Here is a 25,381-nt window from a genome sequence, read left to right on the forward strand (position 1 = left end):
AGACATGGTCCTCTGTCCAAATAGACATAGCTCTATCGCGATATTGTAGACTATATTTTTCAATTTCTTTGTGAGTAAACAGTTGATGTACTTTTGCAATATTATTACTATGATGATGATGATGATGATTATTATTATTATTATTCTTTGATCAGAATTTTTTGTGTGGTTGTGTATTTTGGTTGTGTCTGCATACCAATAGTGTAAACGGTGGGGAAATAAAATTAATTCTCAAAATAATTTATCTACAATCCAGAATCCACATAGTAAGCAAGGTAACTTTTTATTTTTTTTATTATTTTTTTATAGCTCAAATACAAGATAACATTTTGCTCATTTTAATGGTATCTGTGCGTATTTGTCCTCGTATACTCCCCACTCCCCTCAAACCACCCCTTGGTTACCCATTTTTGTCCCATAGAAAAACAACGACAACCCACAACAAAGGGATTGGAGCAACGAGTCCGGTCCTCCCCTTTAAGCTCAGCACGCTCCTTTAAACGCGTCAGTGTCTGTCTGCCTGGCTGGCGGTGTATGTGTGTTGTGTGGTTGTGTTTCAGGTCTGACTCCCTTGTCAATATCACACTTTGAATGTATTAATGCAAAGCGATGGGAATCTTGCAGACATGGCCAAAAGACGAACCGCTTTAACATTGCTGGTGCTGTTTGGGTTTCTATGGGTCTGTGACGGTAAGTGAAAATGCGCCTGTTTATTTGCCGGCTATCTTTTGTTTCTTGTTGTTTATTTATTTGATGGTGGTGTGTGAGAGCGGCCAGGGTTGGATTACGAGGCATTTCCTAAGATCGCTCAACATGGCGCTGCATGGGATTTATCGGGCGTCGCGGTTGGAGTGATTAAATGTTGACTACCTAGCAAACCTGATCCTCGATGGCTCGTTTTCCTACTTGACACGGTCCTCTGTATATAGGCTAAGTGTTTGGTGTGAATGTAGCTATGTTTTCCGTACCATTTGTCTATTAGCTCGCTATCCGTGCAGCTTTACGCAATTAGCCTTCAAGTTATTATCTTGCGAGCTAACGTTAGCTGTAAACACATGATAAACTGTAAATAGATGTGTTTGCTATGTGGTATTGCTTATTAAATCTAGCTAATTAGTTACGTCTCTCCAAGCGCCGTAATCTAGGAAGGCTGATAATGGCTACGGTGTAGTAAACCTGAGAGGTTATCTAGCCGGCTGCTGTTTAAGGTAGTATGGTGGATAATTCGACTTCATTCTAATGTAGCTAACCGGTCTGCATGGCGAACGACCGTGCTAATACAATTTTAAATGATTACATCTGGTTGCTACCGTCAGCATAACGTCACGCTTGTTTCTTTATTTCTTCATTTTAAGCTACCATTTCAGAACTGCATTTCGCTTAATTTTGCTTGCTATATGTTTTTTAAATCGATAACTAATATAATTACCTGTCTGACGAGATATAATCCAAATATTTTACAGAAGGTCTATGCTGTTTTGATCCAAGCGTGATATCTGATGACCTGTCAAGCGTGGGAGCCGTCGGTTGTATTTACAGTTTGCTCCTGAAATAGGCTGAGTATTTTCTAGTCAAATTAATGCTGCGTGTAGTGCAATGGTTTGAGCAAGAAATTCTTGCCTGAGTGCCGGTATCAGAGTTTTGTGTTCGAATCCCCGATGGGGTATAGTTCGAGTACATTATGGCCTGGTGTATGGTCGGTATTCTGTGTTAGTCACATGGTAAGGGCAACTCCAAAGCACCCAGCCAAGTAAATAAATAATCACCTTAGCTAGTATGTGGATTAGTATGTAGGATGTAGCTAGCATTCTATCTAATTTTAGTAATCCAGCACAATTTCTTAAGTATTGTGATTTCTATGTTCACTTATTTCAAAATAATTTGGGGCTGGCATGAGTTGAAGAGGTGCCATTGAGGTTAGTGTAGGGACATTGACTGCAGTGTAACGAAGCAGATATAATTTATGTCCTAGCACCTGCTTTGACTGAGGAGTAAGGTTCAGTCTTGTGCACCAAATCAAAGTCCACCCAGGAGCAGTGATGCCAGAGTTGTGACTTTGGGAGGTGCATTCTCAATGTGTCTGTTTTTCCTTCAGTAGCTAACAGTCATTTAACAGTTTCTGGATACTCCACTCCTTTTTCACTTGGAAAAACGGCCTCCTGTTGTATTGCAGTGTTACTGTTCTTGGTGATTTTTGTGTTTGCCGTGTTCATGTGTTTAAGGGTTTTAAGTGCTCTTGCGATTTAATCTTCTAGAGCAGGAGTAAATCTCATTCTTAACTCGTGTTTCGTCTTTCAGGATCTTTGTGGTATAGTATGCATTATATATTGCTACCACGTCCATCTGCTGACAAAATGGCAGTACTGTACTTCTGAGGAGTCTGAAAACTACTGCTCAGATCTGCAAGGATTTTATATAGAAACTGCTCATATGCTGGTCTTTTATTGGCAAAACAGAACTGCTGTGGCACAGTGCCATGTACAGGTTGGCTGAGGTGGATGCTTATCAGCAGTGGGTCAGCTGTCCGCTGTCAAGTGTGCCACTTGGTTAGAACAGAAGAAGTATTAGGCTTAAACTTTAGCATCATTTGGTAGGCCTTACCAGGCTGTACTCTGTAAAGGATAACCTGATAAAACAGTGGGCGATATTGGCTCAGGCGTTGAGAGCAGTCGTCTCACAGGGTCGTCTAAGGGTTGCCGGTTCGATTCCCAGCCTGGGCGTGTCGAAGTGAGCAAGACACCTAACCCCCCATGCTCCTGACCAGCTGGTCGGTGCCAATCACCGTTGTGTGCGAGTGTGTGTTAATGAGAAGCATCAATTGTACAGAACTTTGGATAAAGGCGCTATACAAATGCCTACTATTTACCAAATAAAATATCTGCCTACCCATTAAAGAGTGGGAAAGAATGGTGTATTTTACACTTTTATAAAATCATAAACTTTCCAATTCATTTAATTTTTTTGAGATTGAAATGCATTATCTATTTATTTAGCAGAAATGGCCCATCAAGAATACTTAATGCAGCATCTCATTTTTCCTAGAAATTACTGCAAAGTGCAGGTCTGTCTCTGTTATCTAGACATGTACACAGATGTGCTCCAAACATCACATCTTAATTGTATACTCAGCAGATGGGTAATAAAAGTAATTACTTCAAAATAACCTTTGCATGAACTGCAGTACTAGGCCTGTAACCTGTGTCTGAGAGACCAGTCTGTGCCTGTTTGTGCCTGCGGTGCGTTTGAATATCAAAATGGATTGTTCTGTGTCTTGGGTTCCTCAGATGTGACATCAGATTTCATATTGTATTTTTTGCCTGAATTCTCTCTCTCGCTCTCTCTTTCCATTGCAGCTTGTTCTTTATTTCCTCATTTGGATTGCTGCTGACTGACTTTATTGGTTTGTGTTGAGTATTTTAATTTTTTCTTGAGTTAGAGTTATACAGATACCACTTTCTATAAATGTGTTTCCTGTTTTAGCCGGTTCCACTAGTCCCATCTGTTTATTTAAATGGGTATAAAAGCCATTTCTGGGTGTCAACTGTTTTACATTTTTCATTTGTTTTTCCCTCAAAATATTACGTTCAATTAAAAGCATGCCTCTTGCTAATCAGTTCTCGGTTTTCTCAACCATACAGAAAATATATTATGTGACCAAATGATTGTAATGTTTGAGGTGGGAGAAATGGCAGGGAAAAAGACTTGGTTGAAAGTACCATGAACCAGCGAGGGAAATGAAAGCGCAGTATTCGCATGGATTGAGAAATCTCCTTGGTGGACGGTGCTGGCAAGGTGCATGTAAATGAGAGGAACGGGCTTTGTGACCACCTGCCAGCAATCTGCCTGAACCGTCCTTCAGACCAATGCAGCCTGTCCAGACAGGGGGGTCAAAGGTCATGTCTGAGACTTTAGTGATGGAAATGAGGACAAACGCCTGAGATGTGCCTCAGTTGCCCCAGTTCTTGGTGCGTTGCTTTAATATAATGCATTAATTGGTATGTCTCCTGTGTGGGTCACTCTCTTGTAAGGAGGTGCTTTTCCTACACTGCCTGAATCTGGCAGTTGTGACTCAGTATCCCTGGCTCTATAAAACTTTGAGAGGAAATGCACAAAAAGAAAACCACACAAAAATGCCAGAGTGTCTGGCTTACTGTCCAAGCTGAATTGTGGGAATAGTGTGTGAAATCTTGACATACCCATTTTTGCCTGCATGCAAAATATCCCAAACACAGGTCAATTTCCCCTCCTGTATAATTCCCTTCTGTATGGGCATTTGGATAAAGAATTTGGTAGCAGAGGTAAATCGCTATTTATATTGTATTTGTCATTTACAATCCGATTGGTATACTGTACTTCACAGTTAATGTAGGCTAAGAGGGTTTTTATTTTTATTTTTTTAAATGGGTTGTACAGAAGAATAATTGAAACTGATGAAGTGAAACGGGCAGGACTTTGTGCAACTGCTTAACTCTGGTCTTGCAATGGCTAGTTCTTGGGTAAAATTGTTTGGGGTGAATACTGTACGAATAACATGTCAACGATAAAATAAATAGTGTGGCCCTAAACAACTGCATACAGGGTTTATGCCAGCGGCCAGCTCAGGTCGACAATAGAAACAATTTTTTTCTGGAGTCTAACGATGCATGACAAGCGTGGCATCGTGGCCGAGTGTGTATGTGATCCGTGATCCAAAAAAACAACTCCTCTTTCTTTTGGGAATGGTGTTTTCAGCAGCCCGTGGCAGCTGGTTTCCTGTATGGTGGCAGGCTAGCAGCACAGCCCAGATGTACGGGAGCATGCCCTCATGGGTACAGCAGGCCTGCTGGCCCTGAGTCTGCCTCAGGTTTGCTGAGCTCAAGCAACCTGGGAATGCAGCCAAAATATGGAAAGCCACCCCCCCCCCCTTTTTTTTTTTACATTTATTTTTTTATTTTTTTATTTTTTTTATTTTTTATTTTTTTTTACAAGCCTTTCTGCCTGTGGGTATTCATTCTCGTGAATGCCATTTAATTCCTACTGGGGAACTTGCATAATACAAACACAGCTACCTACATTTCACACATACTTATGTGTTAAACACAGGGGTTATATTGGCTGTAAATAACCACATGCAGACTATATGAGATTGTGGCCTTTCAGCATGTGACTTTGTATACTTCAACTTCTTAAATTATTTACTTGCAACCCTTGGCTTCATTTCCTAGTGAAGCAAACTTATTTATGAGCTATAGTGATCATTATTCTAGCTGAACTCTGTCTGTTTTGACAAGTAGCTCTGAAGGTTTAAAGGGCCTGTGGCCCTGAGCTGCAGATCTTGCCAGAAAAAGTGGAAGTGGCATCTAAAACCAAAGCCTCAACCAATACTCTGACCGCAATCCAAATAATTACACAGACGGTAGCCAAAACCACAACAACCAAACCATAACTTGGACTGGTTTTGGACTACAACCAAAACCTCCAACCATAACACCAAGTCTAATCCTGTGCAACACAGAGCCCCAGTTAGGACTCCACCCACCACCCTGGCCCCGCACCAAACTCGAACCAGACACCTGCAAGGCCCTGCTAGCAGGGTGGTGCAACCATGGACAGACACCTTAATTTTAGAACAGACCCAACCCAGGAATCTTCAGCCAGTCTTATCCAATTAGTCTGCAGTTACACACATGCATTCATAGTCCCTTTGATATATGAGTCACTTAATTGCGTAACCATTTTAGCCAAATGGGCCCACCACTCGCTAGCTGGCTGGCTAGCTAACCCAATGAATGAAGCAAGGTGGCACGCTCTGTTTGATTAGAGCACATAGACGTTAAAATTAAAGCTATGTAACCCTAATCCATCAGGGATGGAACAAAAGAACAGGAAACAACATGTGGATAAAGAGTTGGGTGTGGTTGGAGCTCAGCTAGGTATTTACAGAGATTTACAGTACAATATGAGAATGCAAAGAGGAGACGCGTCCACAGAGATTTAAATATCTTTGGCATCTGCTATTCTTGACATATTTGTTTCACTTTGTTTTTCAGCTATGGTTAATGCCATTCCTTACCCAAAATACCCCCCTGGGGAGGTTAACTATAGTTTTGTGCAGGGGAGAAAGGAATGAATTGCAAAATAAACGGCCAGCTTGCACAGGCTGCATCGGTATGGCTGTGATACAGCTGGCCAAGGCAAATGAGAGGTGGTGGATTTAGGAAAACTAAAGTGGTCCCCGTACTCTTGGACAGCCGGCGGGTAATCTAATTCAGCCGCCAGTATGTGCGTGAAATGAAGGAAACAATGTGGCATTTGTAGACCGGAACAAAGAGCAGACGTCTCCCACAATGCACTGCTTTTCCATGGCGTAGCCTAGCGAGCAGTTGGTGTTTCTGCTTAATCCCTTCTCTCTCTCTCTCCTTTTGCTCCCACTGACTGCTTGACCCATAGCACAGCGCAAAGTGTACCCTGGATTTAATTTATTTATGAGATGGCCTCCTACAGCTGCCTGCACACTGTCTGTGCTGCTTGTTGTGCATCTGTGAAGTATTCCGCATCCAGGAAGCTTTTGGATCAATTGGGTCTGACCAAGATTCCTTCAGAGGAGATTCTGCTTTTCACAAGGAACTTTAACATAATAAGCCAGTCACTCTCTTGCCATGTGCACTGTCTCTGAAAGAGGGGTTTCCTCTGCTGCACAGTGGAGGTGTGTTGCAGAAACACAGTGAACGCTGCAGGTTCAGCTATGGCCTAAATGAAGGGTGACTCCCACCGTTTTCCAGAAATCCGGATGTGCCCCGCAACCCCCCCAAATCACACCGAGAGAATTTGCATCCATTGAATTGAAGGTTTACAATCTGACTGTGAGATTATTTTATTTAATATAAATAAAATAATAACTGCTGTCCCTGTACCACTTATACTCCAGAAATGCGGTCTGGAAGAAAGTTAGTCCAGCTGGGTGGTGGTTTTGTGAGCAGGTGTCCTGGTGTGGAGCCTGGCCATCTGAATGTGGCCACTGGTTTACCCTGCTTGCCCCTCAGAAGATAACACCCCCTGCCAGACTACACCTATGCCATTGGTCATCAGCTGTGCACGCTGCGCTGTGAGGGGAACAGAACAGCTGTGTGATGGGGGGCCTTCGTAAGGCAGGGTGCGCCTGGCGCTTTCTCCCCTACACACGCACACGCACACACACACACACGCATACACGCACGCATACACACACACACACACACACACACACACACACACGGCCAGACCTGTGCATGCAGCCTCGCTAAACAATACCAGCACTGTGCAGTCCTTTCGCCCGATACCCTGGACGAACGCGCTGCTCTACCGTTTCACGGGCCAGCCTGCCTGGTCTGCCCTGTGTGCTGCACTTGCACTAGCAACCGTGAATATTCCACCAGAGCTACAATTACGACAGCGTCGGTTCTCGCATAGCTAGCTACATTTCGTTCAACGGCAGCGAAAGTAGCAAAAATATACAATGTTACCATTTTCTAACCTGTTTTTATAGTTGCCTTATTTCTTGGTTCATGACGAATGTTGAATGTGACATGCAGAAGAGACGCATTTTAGCAATTGTTTGCAAACGTCCGTGTAATTGTAATGTGTTCCAGCGATGTTTTTATGCGCATATACTGTGTGCATGCTCTTTTATTTCAGCTGAAGGACGTGGTATCCATTCTTGCTCCCTTCCTGCCCGTGTCCTGTCCCCCTCAGACATGGCTGGGCTTGTCTGTTTCACCTGTGCTAGAGGTGCAGAAACGTGAAAATTGTTTCAAAGTCACAGGAAAATCCCTGCAACTTGATCTCGGGTAGAGGAGCGGGCGGTTTCCATCCCGCCAATTTGGGATACATTCGTATCCTGTAACATTCTTTCAATTGTGAATGCGCTGAAAGGAGTGAATCAAAGTAAACTCCAAATTAGGGTCAGGAATCTTAGCCTACATTACGTTCCAGTTTATGACACTCACATTACAATGAAATTCTCACGTATTTTAAGTGTTGACGGTTGCTCTATGTTTGAACTAAATGGCTGCATCGTGATGCTGGATACATTTAGTATCCATTGCTACTGTGGCAATGGGGGGGGAAATGAAAGTGCACACTTTGGCAAGACGGCACAAATAAATGTATGATCATAACTTACCGCTAAAATCAGGATAACATTGTAATGGACAGTGTGGACAATAATAGACAATTTTATGTTAACTCCCTTTAATTTGATATTTATTTGCCTTCATGTATGGCATTGAGCAATAGCAATAAGTGGAGTATTTAATTCCCTGAGTTTGTGCATCAGTGCAACAAAGAACAGCCAATCGGCCTTAAATTGATTCAGTAGACTTGCATGCTGTCAGTCACGTGGTGCATTAAAATTGTGGAAAGAAAAAGGGCGACCCAATTCTCCTGGTCTTCACTGGAACTGGCAAATGTTACAATAACTGTGCTCATGCAATTGGGAAAATATTGATTGCCAAACAGGAAACTGCATTACCAGCCAGTGCCAGCAAATTAGTTTGTATCATATAATACCACATGAACACAAGGACCATATCGATTCTCCTTACATGCAAAGTACACTGCCACTCCCGACTTAACTCCGTACATTGCAGGGCTGTGGTAATGAAATGGAATGAAAAAAAAAAAATGTCCCTCTAATGACTGGTAATGATGATAAACAATTATTAAAATAAATACTATGAATGCATGCCTCCATCAACTCTCAAATTGGTTCAGTGATTAAAATGGATAATTGTGTGTATGCAGGCATGGGTCTGAGGGCGGCTACGCCCCATTAAGACCCCAGTCTCCAGGGATGCTAAGCCGCCTAATTTCAGGGGGAGACAGGCTGGCCTTGGAGTGACCTGCACCGGGAAATCTGATTATATTAGAGGGAAAGTGATGCCTCAATATTTACCCCCAATTTCTTGTTTATTTTGTTATTCGTCCGTCCTGATGTTGTCGTTGCTGTTGTTTGGGTCTACACTCCTGTGAATGTTGGAGATTCTAAGGGTAAATTACTGTGGCCCATTTGTCATAAATCATTTAGGAAGTCTTCAATTGGGTTGTAAAACATACCCATTATAACAAATTGAAGACCGTAAGAAACCAAATGGGCAAAATGCTGCAAAATATCTGTATTGAAATGGGTTTGAAGATTTACTTGTATTACTATTAGCATTTGCATTTCTATAGCACCCTTCATGGATCTCAAAGTGCATTACAGGCGGGACGTGTAATATAGATTGCATAGAGGCCATTTTGTGCCAAGACATTCTCTACAAATAAGCCAAGGGGAGAGGGAGGGTTTCATACAAGCAGATGTACTTGGGCATGATTAGATGGACAAGTACCTAACGCAAGTGTCTTAAGTTTAGACGGATGTGCACATTTGCTGAGACATTGACTTTATTAAATGTATGTGGTCTTGAGCTGCACTGTGGAATATATTGGCTTTGAGTTTGCTAGATAGACAGGGTGGTCTAACGCACATGCCGGGGTTTATGAGGTAGTGACTGTCAGAGAGCAGCAACTGGAGGGTCTGATACTGCACCCGGCACCAGCCTCAGATCAGCCATGTTCCCCAGGGAGCGGCCATAATCTGGGGCTAAATAACAGCACACTCCATGCGTTTCTGACCACGCCAGCCAAACACTGTCTGCTTGTTCGGTGAATATTTGTCCTCGCTGCAGAATATCACCGGGGGGGACATGTCCATGAGGGAGAAGTGCGGGAAGAATATGTACGAAGAGTGAAAAATAAGGCGTGAATTCCAGTATCGAAGTTAGTTGCGTGTGTGTCCCTGTGTGTGTGTGTGTGTGTGTGTGTGTGTGTGTGTGTGTGTGTGTGTGTGTGTGCGCTTGCGCATGTGCGTGTGCGCCTGCGTGTGTGTGCTGGCTGGGTTGTGGGGAGTGTTTGTGATTCTGTCCAGTGGCGTCTGCATGTCTCAATTAGCTCCCTGTCTGGCCCGTGTATGGATCTTGTTTCGTCCCACATCTTTGATAACGGCACTCAAACGCACACCAAGTGCTCCCTTCAGAAAGCTGCTGCTCTAATACAGCTCCTCAGATCTGAATGGAGCCGCCCCGTCCACTCACTGCACAAACACCCATCTCCATCTTAATGCCCCCCTCTCCCCCTCTCCCCCCCCTCCCCCCTCCCCCTCTCTCCCTCTCTCCCCCCCTCCCCCTCTCCTCCCCCTCTCCCCCCCTCCCCCTCTCCCCCTCCCCCTGTGCCCTTCTTTCAGCAGTGCTGCTCTGTAAGTCATGGAACAGTAGGGTAAACGGGATGATGGCATAAAAATCCCTGGATTAAAGATTAACGTGTAGATGAGAGAGAGCTGTTAATTTATATGATTATTTCAGCAAAACACTGTTTTTGTAGGGTTACCAAGTGTAATAATTAATTCCCTCCAGACTAAGCGTGGCCTAACAATAAACAGCTAGGTGTGTGACTAACTATACATTCTCATTGGTTAGCTAGCAACCTGACGAGCAGGGATAACTTCCATATTGATTCATTACATTACATTACAGGCATTTAGCAGACGCTCTTATCCAAAGCAACGTACAACAAAGTTCAGATCGAACACAGGGACAAGATTCAATCCCTTAGTTGAATTGGCCATTTTTATTGGCTCTCAAAGCCACGGCAATCTGTTCTTTGATGGAACTGAACACTATGAACTGAACACTATGAACTGAACACTATGAACTGAACACTATGAACTGAACACTATGAACTGACCAATTTACATTTTGTGAGCCACGGACTGCAAAGACAAAGGTAATTTACCAGCAAATATTAAATGTGCTGACTCATCAAAAATACTGCACTAGATGGTCAAAGTCTGGGCAGTAAAACTGTGCTTGTAAACCAAAGGTTGGGATATTAATTCCCAGGTGGAAGCACTGACACTGTGCTTTCGAGGGTGGTAATCCAGCAGTATCGCTTCTCCAAGAGCTGCTGGGTGGTGCTTCCTGTTAAGGCACTGTGCTAATGCACGGCATTGACTCTGTACTGCACTGGAGCTCCATGTGGCCAGCAGCCCTGCAGGGCGATGTACAGTCCTGCTGAGCAGCACATGAAGTATCGTCCTTCAACTCATGTCTGTGTTGACTCAGCCCAATTTGCCAGCTGTTGTATGATAAGCCTACATATAGTTATTTGTCTGCACTCTTACGAATCAACAACTGAGGTTGTGATGAGCCCTGCAGGATAAAGCATAGCTTTTGAGTTGCTTGTAGAAAATATCCAGCTTCATGAACGGAAAATTAGTAAAAATGTGAGCTGTGAACATCACACTGGTTCTTTGACATCTCGGCAGTGCACAATCCCCTTTAGATCAGCCCTTAAAATGTGCAGTTGGTACTTCTAAACATAGTTTTTTTCAGCATATAATCTAGACCTATTTGTGGTTTTGCACTTTCCCAGAACCAACTCCTTGGTGCCACTAGGACCAATTTAGGGCACTAAGCGGCAACAATGTTTTATTAATTCCTTCTTTTATTGAGCCGTGTGTTTCCTGTCTCAGAAAAAGAAAGCGGGAATGAGAGGAAATTTACATGACCGCATCGCTGCAATCCATTTCCCTCCCTCTTTCCGTTTTTCTCTCTTATTTTTCCTTTTTAAGACCAGTCTAGACTGGGTTTAATGATGGATGGTCACAGCTGGTCACACAGCTAGCCCCCACCCCCCCCCTCCTCCTGCCCCCTCACAGCTAGAGGCGTCCTACTGTAACTGCAATAAGTTCCCCCCTCTACTCGGCTTCTGTAGAGTGCTTGGGGTGCAGGGCTACTGAATCTGCAGTCTGTCAGACTCAGACTCTGCGCACAGAGCCCAGGAGAGGTGTCGTGCGCGTTTGTGTCGCAAACAAAAGCAGAAGTTATTTAGTCTGGGCGAGTGCTTTTGGCGGGGCTCTCCAGCCGGTTGAAGGTTGGCTCGCGTCGGCTCTGAAGCGGCTTTGCTTCAGCGCGGTTTCAGGACGTGGTGCTGCTCAGCCACCTAGGACTGCACCGGCCCCATTCAACAAGGCCTTTCACTCCTTCAGTCCAGCTCAAGCACTTATGCTTCATTGACCTGCAGCTAATCTTTTTTTTTTTTTTATTTCAGTGGGGGCGTTCTTAATTATTTCACTGATGTAGAAATGGGCCCATTTTACTTGCAGCCAAGCTGTGTAACATTCTGACTCGAGTAAGATGTCTGCATTGCTCAGATCTGGGATTGCTTAAATCTGTCCCTCCTACGCAGATAATGTTCTCCCATGATTTAAGTTAAGAAAATGCCTTAAGGTTTGTATTCTTCTCACCCTGTGCTTAAGAGGTAAACAGAACTAGGGGCTGGGGTATGTGAGCGACTTGTGTGTCTTAATGAAAGACGATGCCACATTGATTTTGTCATATATTAGTTCATTTGAGCACACAAACACAGACGCACTCAGACACACACACAGCCTCGTTTCTGTCTGGGAATCGGACATATATTGGATATTTGACTACCATGAAAAAAAAAAAAATTCCTTTGTTTTGTGGAAAAGGGCATGAAAACATGAGGTTTCCAGTCTGACGTTAATCCTCAGTCTTGATGTGCACATTCCATCTGTATTGTGCCAGCTCTATCTGTTCTGGAATGCAGTTATATTGTGTGTTGTATATTTCTCGAGTTGCTCTGCATTGCTTTTGTTTTTTCTGCCTGGTATCTGGGCCTAGTCACCAGGAATTTCCTCTCTTCCTCTGGCTGTAGACTTGGACATGCTCCACTGGCTGTTTCTGGCATTTTATGATCTCACGCACTGCCGAGAATTACCCAGCAGCATGTTCCAGTTATTCTGCCGGTAAAGAATCTGTTTTTCACCCCCCTAAATTTTAGGGCGGAGGTGGGGGGGTCACAGTAGGTGTGGGAAAGTTTGGGTAATAAGTCTGTCATTAGCCGTCAGAGACACAGAGAGAAAGTTGGAGATATCATGAGTGAAGAAGAGGTCGTGTTAGAGAGGGCTGACAGGAAAATGTAATGCATGTGCGTGCGTGTGCGTGTGCGTGTGCATGTGTGTGTTAATATGAGTGAGTTTTAGGGAGTGGAGATGAAAAGCAGACTAGTTGGGGGAGGTGACAGAAGGGGTTGACTTTGCCAGCTAAACTCTCCAGGAGATTGTTTGCCAGTCAAACGTGAGTGCAAACATTGTATTAAGGGGGGTTATGTCCTTGAAGTGGTGCACCAAAGGCCATTCCTGTGGCAAATTGTCCACTAAGCACTGCTCAGTGGCAAAGCACTCTAGCTGGTCTAAGTGTGAGCCAGCAGTTGGCTTTATAATGGCTTTATGAACTAAAATAAATGTTTGCAGTATTCCTCGTCCCCTGGGATAATGACGATATAGCCAATACCAGGGCTGCCCATCCAGGTTCTGGAGATCTACCGCCCTGTAAGTTTTCATTCCAACCCTAATTTGGCACAGCTGATTCTATTAGTTAGCAGCTCAACGTGATCTCGAGCTATTGAACAAGGTGTATTGGAGTAAAAACCTGCAGGACGGAACTGATCTCCAGGAACAGGGTTGGGGTGTCCTGGCCTACACAGCACCCTCGGTTAATGTGAACAATATTACTTATTTTTTAAATCTATGCTCGGTGAAATAGAAAAACTTGCATTACAATTTAACATGAAATCAGGTTAATTCTGAAAACAATTGTTGACACCTCTTAGGTGAGTTAGCGTAACCTTTCTTGCGTGTTTGAGGAATTGTCCTGCTAAAATGTCAAGCAGAGGCAGCCAGATTTTCACCTCCTGGTACTTGACAGAGAAACCAGGCTACCAGGGCTTTTGGATGCAAACCATAACAGCACATATCCACCACCAGTGTTTCTGCTACATTCATGTAACAGTGGCAGGATGCCAGATCTTGCCACTACTGATTTTTTTCACTACCACAACAACCGTAGTGTGCAGTATTCCTAATTTCTCATCAGTCTTGGTGGCAATTGCCACTATTCACGGCACAGGTCTGGCTGATCACTGCTCGCACCACTGCACAGCCTACCCGAGGATGCTCATTAAACAGAGACATCCCCGACATAGACATGGACTCCATTGTCGTTGCACTGGACACAGAAGAACATCACGCTCCATTTAAACGAATGAATCTTTACCTGAGGTGGGAGTGTTTTGTACATGAGGTAAAGGATTATTAGTCTGTCAGCCATTGTCAACTCGAGAGATTATCAGATAAGATGGCAAGGAGAAAGTATAAGAGCTGGTTAATTGGGTCTTAATGTAAGTACATTCAAGAACAAAATTCACAAAGGGCAGTGATGTACATATATCCAGGGTTTCGCTGAGTGTGCCCAAAATTACTGTCCTTGAAATATGTACTGTCTATTAAATACACTGCAGCTACATGATAGAATCATACTGGTATATTTGGAATGGATAATATATTGCCCACCCCTATTTGAGACTCTCCAAATGGCTGCATTATGCTCAGTCTTGTGTAGTTCCCATTTGTTCCTCTCTCACAGTGGCCACTGGCCAAGGTGCAGCCTCGTGTTCTGGTTCAGTACCTGTCCAATGGCAGATCTGCTCACCAGACTTGAACAGATTAAAATGATTATTTTGCTTGCCTGGCAACAAATAACCATAAAGGAAATAACCTCCTTTTTCTTTTCTTTCTTTTTTTACACTAATTGTTGCTGCCAATGAGAGCCCATTTTCGATTGTTTTACTGGATTGCATTTTGGTTGTTTTACATAAACTCCTCAACTGTTCAAAAGCACTGTTTTCATTCATATAATGAATGAAATTAGTCTTGTTACATCATTCATTTCAAGAACCAAAATGACATTATTTCAAAATTGCCTGTTTTTTTTTTTTATTATTATTTTTTTTTTACTTTACTATTACCATTAAATTCCTACAAATGCAATACAAATGATTTTTTAAATTAAATTGTTTTCAAATTTTCTCTTTCATATAGTGTTATTTTTCAAAGAGACGTTTCATGCATATTTGCACACCAATAAATAATAATAATTGCAGAATTTTACATTCAGACATGTCATCCTGCTTCTCGGTGTCATTTAAACACGGGGCGATATACATGCTGGAGTGGAACCGTGTCTTGACGTGATTCAGACGAGATGCATCTGTGTGTTTGAATGTGCAGAATGGAAACTCCACTGTTACATTACAGCCAGTCCATTTCATTTCAGTTGACTCCTTTAATTTAGTCTCTGCCTTTCAATTTCATTTTCTGCTTTCAATTTCTTATGACCCCAATGTGGAATGCCCAGTCGCACTTCTAAGCCTGTTCTATCATTGCAACATCCTCTATCAGTTCCCAAAAGGCAGGCACACTGCGTTTCTTTCCCGCTCTCCAGCCGGATGCAGACAAGCTCATTATCGGCCAAAGAAAATACCGTAAAGAAAATTTTTTTTTTAAATCGCTCTTGTAAAGCTTAAAAGGTCCCCCACTGAAATGCCACTCGAGTAAAAAGTATAAATTGAATTTGACTGAATTTGTTCTTATCAAAAGTAGGGCTACACACCGCATCCCTACCACCTCTACCATAAACGGCTTCCACATGCAAAACAAATATTTGCATTATATTTCTGTGGCCAATGATGTCTATTGTTGTTTCATACAAAATCTACAACTTAAAACTATAAGAAAATGATCTTGGGATTGTGCATTAGTTATTATTTACTAATGACATGCATATTCCCATTTTCCATATGATGTGCTACTGTTACGGCTCTAATTATCCGGTTTCATCAACAGGTTTTGTTTGTGACTGAAACTATGACAACGATGGTTATCGACATTGTAGCCTACCACATTTAGTAGCACAGATTTTGGAGTGTCTGGTTGGAAGTGAGGTCATTTAACCCCTTAACAGAATTAATATTCTTAAAAGTTAATTTTAAAGTAGCTGTTTTTCACATTGGTCTTTACTGGGGCTAAATTTCAAATTGGTCCTGCTGCAACACAACACTCGCCACAAGCAGCTAAGACAGGAAGGGGTTTATTACCAAAATATGAATAACTGACTTCAAAAGTCGGACCCACCTGGTTGAGAAAATCATAGCCATCAGTTTCCAACTAGCTGACATGAGGGGATTTAGCCAGCGGGCTAAATGGCTAGCTATGTGCCGTTTGTTTCAGGAGCTTTTGTGTAGTTATGGGTTTTAAAACTTTAGTTGCGAGAGTTTCGTGAGGCTGGGAGACTACCGACACTGGGCTAACATAACCGTGGGGCTATAACTTGTCATCTCCTATATAGGCTTAAACCTGTTTTTACTCTGAACATGTATTCTTGACATTAAGACATATAAACCATGAAAGCAAATGCATTCACGTGTAGCCACGAACACAGCTGATGTGATTGTTTGTGACTGGTGAACGGTGACAAGCTTGCTAGCCGCCAAACACTGCACAGCTCCGGTGTTATTTTCACTTTGACATCTTGCTTTTAAAAGATTTTAAACTATATTTTTACTCTGAATTTGGCACGTAGACTTGCTGATTATGAAAGCCAAGATATTGTTCTATAAAATTAAGATTAAAGCCTAAAACAGCCAATAATGAAACATTTGGCATAAACATCGATTTTCCATTTTGCGGTTTCATTAAAATTACATTGACCTATTAAATCAAATACTACTTTGTCAAATTCTTGTACATAGATGGTGTTTAATTTGGTTTCAAAACTGGAACCGTGTTAAATCTGCCCGTCGCAGACGCATTGGTGCTCCCTCGCTGGTGCTGTTTCAACCTGTCTGCTTCTTCTCCGCCCGGTTCGGGGGGGTTCATCTGCAGTGTAGTATCTCATTACATGCGATGCAGAGACCTCACACACGCACAAGGGCTTCCTTACTTTGACCGTGGGCTTTATGAGTTTATCGTTTATCGTCCTCTGGTGGCGATGTTGAGTATCGCAATGACGTTGAGGTTCAAAAGTATTATTCTCATTCTAAATGCATGGCTCGTTAAAAGCAGGTTGCATGTAGATACTAGGCATATGGCAACATCCAGTGCTTATACTGTACTTTATAATCTGTGTTTATTGCTGCAGCATTATTATTGGTTTGTCTGTCTAAGGCAGCCATGGCCTAGTGGCTATCACTGGGACCCAGAAGGTTGGTTCAAGCCCTGGTGTAGCCACGATAAGATCCACACAGCTGTTAGGCCCTTGATCAAGGCCCTTAATCCTGCATTGCTCCAGGTGGGATTGTCCCCTGCTTAGTCTAATCAACTGTAAGTCACTTTGGATAAAGCGTCAGCTGAATAACAAATTGTATTATCTGCGTATAAGTCCATATCTGTCCAGACCGAGGGCACAATGGGCCTTTTGATTTAATAAAGAATAACATAAAATTAAAAATCTCTCTCTATTTCTACCTCTTCCTACTGTCCTCTTTCCTGCGTTCCCCCACAGCTCTGAAGTGCAACTGCACAGAATGTGAGAAGACGGGCTACGTGTGTGAGACGGACGGGGGCGCCTGCATGGCCTCCACCTCCTACATCCACGGCCAGGAGCGGCACATCCGCATCTGCATCACCCGCGACAAGCTGGTGCCCCCCGGACAGCCCTTCTACTGCCTGAGCGCCGAGGGGCTGCTCAACACACACTGCTGCTACACTGACTACTGCAACAGCGTCAACCTCAAAGTCCCCATTGGTGAGAGCCTCTCTGTCCTACTCTCCCTTTCTCTTTCAGGATCGCCGTTCCTGATCCTTACCTTTCTCCTCGGTTTCCCTCCTCCTGTCCCCTGCCCTCATTATCAGAGATGTTCTCCCTCCTCCTCATTTTGCTGATTTAATAAAGGGAAATATAATGAATGATTGGCCCAGCCTCTAATAACATCCGTAGCCATCCGTTGTGTGGTATTAATCTGTGGAGCGGAGTAGGGAGGCTCATTAACAAAACTCAAAACTCACCCTTTAGCTCAATGTTCCTATTTAACTCAATGTTTCCATCTCAAAAAACAAACTAACCCTTATCTCCCTTTATCTCACAGGTCTTGAGGCAAGCACCTTGATGGTAGCACTTGCATAGTTCTTATGGTGTTTGCTTACCATGTGAAATGCACTTTTCTAAGTGGCTTTGGCTAAAAGTGCCTGCTAAATGACTCAATTGTGAAATAGTGAATTGTCTTGCTCTTTCCTTCGCACGCAAGGTTCCCTCACATGACACCGCCCCCCCTCCCCCACTGTGCCACACCCATTGCTCTGCTCTGAGCCCACTGCCCACACCGCTGTGGTTCCCCTGCTGTCACAGCTGGGAGGGGCTATAGGAGGCAGGGTGCGTGGGAGGGGGGGGCGTACCCACCTGGACTGAAACGTCCCTGAAACACTCCCTTCCAGGTAAGAGCCCCCTGGTGGCGCTGTGCACTTATAGTTTCTCCATTTTCTCTGTCCCTCCCAGGAGTCCCGGGGAAGCCAGGCGAGCCGGGCTGGCCAGGGGCCGGGGCCGGCTGGGGGCCAGTGGAGCTGGTGGCGGTGATTGCGGGGCCCGTGTTCCTTCTGTGCCTGGTGCTGATCGTGGGCGTGTTCCTGTTCCAGCACCACCAGCGCACCTACAGCCACCGGCAGCGCCTGGAGGTGGAGGACCCCTCCTGTGACCACCTGTACCTGGCCAAGGACAAGACGCTCCAGGACCTGATCTTCGACCTGTCCACCTCCGGCTCTGGCTCCGGTGCGTCTCCCTCCCCCACACCCTGCCTTCACTGGGGCCCCAGCGACTGGATCGGCTGTTCCAAATCCTGCAAATTATGGACAACCATTCCAGTTAGAGCGCTCAGAGACAAGCCGGGATTGTGTAACTTTCCAAAAGCTGTGACACAGGCCAACGTTTTCCAGATACCACTTAATGACTCAATCTGAAAACATGACCTGTACATATAGTCATAATTATGGAGGGGTGGGGAGGGGGGGATATTTTTAATATATATTTTAATATAAGTGTATTGATACTAGCCACTGGGGCTTTAAATTTCACTGTCTGTGGAACTGCTTCAAGGATTGTACCCTAAATGAAATGTAACTGTAAGGTTTGGGTAACCGGTTGTCCATCGCATGTCGCCCCCTACAGGTCTGCCGCTGTTTGTGCAGAGGACAGTGGCGCGAACCATTGTCCTGCAGGAGATAATTGGGAAGGGCCGTTTCGGCGAGGTGTGGCGGGGGAAGTGGCGTGGGGGCGATGTGGCGGTGAAGATCTTCTCCTCCCGCGAGGAGCGCTCCTGGTTCCGCGAGGCGGAGATCTACCAGACCATCATGCTCCGCCACGAGAACATCCTGGGCTTCATCGCCGCCGACAACAAGGGTACAAAACAACAGATTTTTCTAATGCTGATGAGCTCTATGGGAATGGGACTGATTCTGTTTTGCACACATTTATTCATGTACAATAGGTTTCTGTGCTATAGATTTAGCTTTTAATATCATATATTTAACATAGCTGTTGCTCTCTCTCTCTCGCTCACTCAGATAACGGCACCTGGACACAGCTGTGGTTGGTTTCAGACTACCATGAGCACGGCTCCCTGTTTGACTACCTGAACCGATACTCTGTCACCATTGAGGGCATGATCAAGCTGGCGCTCTCTGCAGCCAGCGGCCTGGCCCACCTGCACATGGAGATCCTCGGGACGCAAGGTGAGAAGATCAAGCCAAGCTCTAAAAATGCACTCATTAGATTGTGCAGCCATTAAAAAAAAAATCTCATGGTACTGAACACAAAATGTAGGTGATTCCCCAAGAGTTCCCAGCCCAGCTCTCTGTCGGCAGCCTAATCCTCCCATATTTTAATTGGCTGAGTAGTTCCCTCCCCTCCACCCCATATGATGTGTGGTGAGCAGTCTAGGAAAACAATGGCTGCCGCGCATCACATAGGGGTGGTGGTTGAGTTGAGCGTACCTCCTTCAGTGTGCGTCACTTTAGGATGGGGAAGGGATTGAAATGTAATACGTCATCATCACAATGACTAACCTCAATGAATGCAGCTGAACTTAAAGGCACGAGACGTCAATCTTCCTCTTCCCATGTCTTCCTCTCTCTGTCTGCTCTCTGCAGGTAAGCCAGGCATCGCTCACCGTGACCTCAAGTCAAAGAACATTCTGGTAAAGAAGAATGGAACGTGCGCTATCGCTGACCTGGGGCTAGCTGTGCGGCACGAGTCTGTCACTGACACCATCGACATCGCCCCCAACCAGCGCGTTGGAACCAAGAGGTATGAACACACACATGCGCACACACACACACACACAGGCACCACTACACATGCTCTGCCCCATGCAGACTCTCGCACACTCTATGGAAAAACACTGGGTTCCAATACTTGCGGAGCTCAGATGGGTGACGAGTCCTCTCTGTGTTTCAGGTACATGGCCCCAGAGGTTCTGGATGAGACCATCAACATGAAGCACTTTGACTCCTTCAAGTGTGCAGATATCTACGCCCTGGGCCTTGTGTACTGGGAGATTGCACGCCGATGCAATGCTGGGGGTGAGGGGGCATCCCAGGAGGGTGGGAGGGCAGGTTTGGACTGAGCATGCTGAACTGTGAGAGTGTGATTCTGGGATGTGTGTTGCATGCGGAGCATTTCTGCACAGGTGTCTGTCGGGTGGGGCCTGAAACGGGTGTCTCTCTCCAGGTGTTCACGAGGAGTACCAGCTGCCCTACTATGACCTCGTGCCCTCTGACCCCTCCATCGAGGAGATGAGGAAGGTGGTGTGTGACCAGAGGCTCCGTCCCAACGTGCCCAACTGGTGGCAGAGCTATGAGGTGAGGACGCACTCCACACACACTCTGTTCCACATGCTCTATACACACACACACACACACACACTTCTCACACACATTCACCATGCCACACATTCTACACTGCTCACCACACACTCCAGACTCCTCACACACACACACACCGCAAACACTCCAGACCCCTCACACACACCGCGCACACTCCACTTCAGGCACAAGTAGCAATTTCAGATTAGACGGTAAACTGGGGAAATGCATTTTCTAAATTCTCTCCCCTGTTCTGCCCCCTCCGGTGCGCCCCCTGCAGGCCATGCGTGTGATGGGGAAGATCATGCGCGAGTGCTGGTACTGTAACGGCGCGGCGCGGCTCACCGCCCTGCGCATTAAGAAGACGCTGTCGCAGCTCAGCGTGCAGGAGGACATCAAGATCTGAGCAGGCCCGGTTCTGCTGGGGTTCCTTTTTATTTATTTTATTCGTCTTTATCTTAATTGTACTTCTTTTCCGGAGACGCACAACAGAAGAAAACCCAGGGGGCGGAAGAAATGACAACATGAACTTTTAAAAGGAAAAAAAGTATAATAAACCTGCCAGTTTTAAAGCCACAGTCCAAGTCGCGACAAGGCCTACCTCACCTTTTCAGCCAAAACTACTGAGTAAAATGACCCCGTTCCCTTCCTCCCACCCAGTCTAGCCAACCTCCAACTCCCCTGAAACGGCCTCCTACCCACACTCCTCTGTTCCTACTAAAATGGGCCACAGACTGCTAATACAACTCCATGTACTTGCTACTACTATTATTACTAGTGCTACTACTATTACGATTATTACTACTACTACTACTACTACAACTACTACTACAAGTAATACTACTGCCCCTTTGTTTTTTGAGTTGTTTGTAAAGGCAGGATTTATCTGTACAGTGTTTTTATTTTATTTTATAAATGTGTACATTTTTCTTTCTTTAATGTACCCACATGAGCCCTGAAGATGAATTCCATGACACTTTTTTTTTTTTTTGTCATCTCTCCTTTTTTGTAAGCGTGTTGTATGCTATCGGAAGGTGTGCTTTAAAAGGACTTTAATTTACCTTGAGTTGTTTTTATTTTAAATTGTTATTTTGTTTGTTGTTGTTTTAAGAAAAAATGTGAACTTAGACTCACCCTCTCTGTTATGGTTCTAGTGTATCGCTAGACATGCCAAACTAACTGGTCAGTTTTAAAAGACCAAGACCTGTGTGGTCTCTGGTGTATTTTAACTGTAACTTTTCAGGTTTAAGTTTCGGACGTTTACGCGCTTCATAAAGGATTTTATTTTATTCGTACTAGGACGTAGTTTTATGTCGATCGTGTTGTCAGGTGGAGCTCACTCACTATGAGAGTCCTGAAACCGTGGCACCTAGGACGAAGGTATCGGCCGCCTGCTTTGCTATTGTACGACCGAGGTGGTCGAGCTTGGGCAGCGTAACTTCGCACTGGCTGTAAGTAACGGCGTGAGGAGAGAACTCTGGAACGGGATAAACTCAGGCTCGAGCCGCTGCTTATCTTCGCTTTACGCAAAATGGTGTTTTGGGGAAAATGTACCGATGTATTTTGCATAGAGACAGTCATCTTTACTTCGGTCACGGAACTACTGAAACATACATTGTTTAATCTTTTTATTTCAATTTTAATTCATCTTCCTCTGGCCAATATAAGGTACGATAATTTCCACCAGTAAATCCAGTTGAACTATAGGTAATTTATTATCGATTGGTTGACTTAATTTATTGGTGGATATCACGTAGGCTAATGTCGGTAAGTTATTAACTCTTGGGCTTCTATCGCCTACGTATTAGGCTAATGCCGAGCTTTCCTATTACACTGACCATGTTTTGTATAATACATTTTTGTTCTAGGCTATTCCTGTGTTATCTCGGCATTTCCCTGCCTCTATATGCAAATTGTAAATAGATTGTATAAATTACTGCGATTTGTTTAGTTTCCCAGTGATTATTATTTTGACTACACATTTTTCGTTTCTGATTTTATCGAAACAAACAGATCTGTAGCCTATATTTTAACTAGCCTACATTTTATGTCTATCGTTTTAAAAGCTGAAACTCGAGTGCACTAAGTGTGGTTCTCGGTTTGCTCGTTTAATCATCCAGATTCATTGCAAGCAGAGCAGTCTAGCTTGTCCAGCAAAACATCCTTGTAAATACATGGCTGGGTTTACTTTTTTTTTTGTCTCTAGTGCGTAAAGTTTAATACCATAGTTGGGTCTAGGAACTCGAAACCCAAACTCTTCCCTACAAACGCCATGTCAGTAATGCGATCTTTATAACCGTTCATTTCCTAATGCAGACCTTTATAACCGTTCATTTCCTAATGCAGACGTCATTGCACAGTAGAGCTGAACGGTATTACAGTTCGTCTCCACAAAATATGCGACAAATAAAACCCCCGGTGCGTGCATTAAAGCGCATGTAAAGGCCGAGCCTACACGACCCCGGAGCTAAACCGACTAGTGTCCGATTCCTGAAATGGATATTACGTAGCGACTGTTAACCACTCCAATGAGAAACCATCTCTATAACATATTTAGAAACTTGAAGCAAAAAATTGTGCCGTTGAGTTCCTGCTATGAAATTATGTAAGGTAGGATGGGAATGTGTTTAGTGATGTGTATGTAATAGCTATTGTTCAAATGAACTGTGTCATGTTGAAACACTTCAGTTGATGTACCTTTTTAATATACACTTGGCTTCAAAGCTGAATTTTAACAGAAGCCTTCAGTCCAATGATTTTGCTACTGCTACTGAAAGAAGGGTTTCAGAATATATGTCCTGATTGGATGGCTGCTTAAGGCTGATTGGTGTTTTGTCAATGTTTCTGTTCTGTTGATCATAAGACTACTCTTTGAAGCAAGATGATTTGACTAATAATTTGATTGTGTGTGCCTCCTATATTGGCACAGTCATCTCTTCTGCTGGCCTTTGGTCAGCCAACACAATACAAGATTTATGTTGAAGTGCAATGGAGAAACCCCACCATCCTCTAATAAAAGAACAACAAAATAAAATGATTGACAGAGCTGACGGTGCAGTAAACAATGTAACACAAAAGGGGATTATATGGAAAATATGCTCGTCTAATTACTAGCAGTGTTTTCATGGGGTAACCAATGATTCCCTTTTATACGTTTTGGTTGACAAAAGGGTGGCTGGCTGCAGTTATAGGTTTTGCAGTTTAGGTCAGAGTTTCAGTATGTTTGCCTGTTCTAGCACCTTGATTTCTTGTCGGTCCTGGTCCTGCCAACACCCTCGGTTCATATCTTGGTGTTGGCATTTAAATGCCCTAAATATTCAGCCTGAAGACATCATTTGCATCTTGGCACTCTGAGAATTTCAGAATTCGTCCATCCTTGTCACCTCCAAGTTAAAGCGTAGGCTACCTCAATGTCCACTAGTACACAAGAGCTGGAGGAATGCATTGATCTCTGATCATGGAGGTGAGAGGTGAGGCAAAGGCCAAGAGTGGAAGGAGGACATTTCAGAACGTGCCCGTTAATCTACAGTATTTCATTAGGTTGCAAAGATCCACGCCTGTTCCATCTTTTGGTCATTTGCACAGTAAGGGCTGCTTTTCAGTGGCAGTGATATCTTTAAAGGTTACAGTCAGGTGATTAAGCAAACTGGACATTCCTATCCTTAACGCATGCTGCTTTGCATCATTTTGTGTTTGATCCAAAAGTGAACTCGACCCTTTTGGGGTTTTTCACAAAATGAACGCGCAGAAGCTCCATCAACCACGGGCAGTGGGAGTGCGCACGCATGGGTTCATCGCATGACTGGGTGGTCTGAACAATGGTGCTTCGCCATCGCATCTGTAGCACGAAATATCAGGGGCTGAATTCTACCACAAGACCGATACTTAAATGGCAGTCAACAACTAATCCACGAGACAAGGAGGGAGTGATTTTTTTCCCCATTGGTTTTCTTTTATATTCTCTTTGATCTTTGCTTATATTTTTCCCTTTGGTTTCAATGTGGGACTGTTAAGGAGGAAAAAGCGTGTACATAATTTCCTGAAAGTGTTGCTGCTAACCTGGGGAAGGGTGTGTGGCAGACAGGCCAGTTTGGGGAGGCGCGAGGCATTGTGTTCTTCGGACAACACACATTATTCCTATAGAAATTTACACAAGGGTTCCAGCAGGGTTCGTCAATATTTTCTGGCTAAAACTCCAGCGTAGCGGCACTATTACAGTTGGGTTTTGATTCAGAGCATTTCACCCAACAGGCAGCCATGTTCTGCCTTTAACCCTGCACCCCTATCCAGAAACTAAAATCTGTGGATCTCCAGGGCCTGTCTGTCCACACCGCTTCAAAAATAGTTTTAAATACCATGTTAAACACAATTTTTTTCAGGACTAGTACGCAAACTTGTATATAGGTAATATATAGTAATAAATAGTTTTTTTCTAATGCTCCTGTTTGTGGCTCATTACCTTTGCACTTTTTGTTCAATTAGCTTGGCTAACAGATACTGTCTAGGATCATCCATTTACTTACATGTAGGTGTGTGTGCTACTATACATCTACTGTATCTATAGTCTCTATGACGATGAATGGCCTTTCAGGCTCATCAGAACTGTATAGC

General features: G+C 44.0%; 1 protein-coding gene across 1 annotated transcript; it reads left to right on the plus strand.

Annotated features, from left to right (window-relative positions):
- The first annotated feature begins 516 nt into the window (after positions 1-516).
- Positions 517-25,208, plus strand: acvr1ba (activin A receptor type 1Ba). Its single transcript, XM_061257078.1, has 9 exons — positions 517-690; positions 17,421-17,663; positions 18,411-18,680; positions 19,077-19,307; positions 19,472-19,639; positions 20,057-20,213; positions 20,364-20,488; positions 20,637-20,767; positions 21,051-25,208. The coding sequence occupies exons 1-9, from the start codon at positions 600-602 to the stop codon at positions 21,174-21,176; spliced, it is 1,542 nt and encodes a 513-aa protein (XP_061113062.1). The 5' UTR covers positions 517-599; the 3' UTR covers positions 21,177-25,208.
- Positions 25,209-25,381: the final 173 nt, after the last annotated feature.

This window comes from Conger conger, chromosome 10 (genome assembly GCF_963514075.1).
Source record: "Conger conger chromosome 10, fConCon1.1, whole genome shotgun sequence".
In the NCBI taxonomy this organism is placed as follows: Eukaryota; Metazoa; Chordata; class Actinopteri; order Anguilliformes; family Congridae; genus Conger; species Conger conger.

Bases quoted from the DNA above. Each gene is read 5' to 3' on its own strand.
- acvr1ba (XM_061257078.1), top strand. From the start codon at position 600: ATGCAAAGCGATGGGAATCTTGCAGACATGGCCAAAAGACGAACCGCT. The intron at 691-17,420 runs GTAAGTGAAAAT...GTTCCCCCACAG, and splicing joins GTTTCTATGGGTCTGTGACG to CTCTGAAGTGCAACTGCACA. The intron at 20,768-21,050 runs GTGAGGACGCAC...CGCCCCCTGCAG, and splicing joins ACTGGTGGCAGAGCTATGAG to GCCATGCGTGTGATGGGGAA.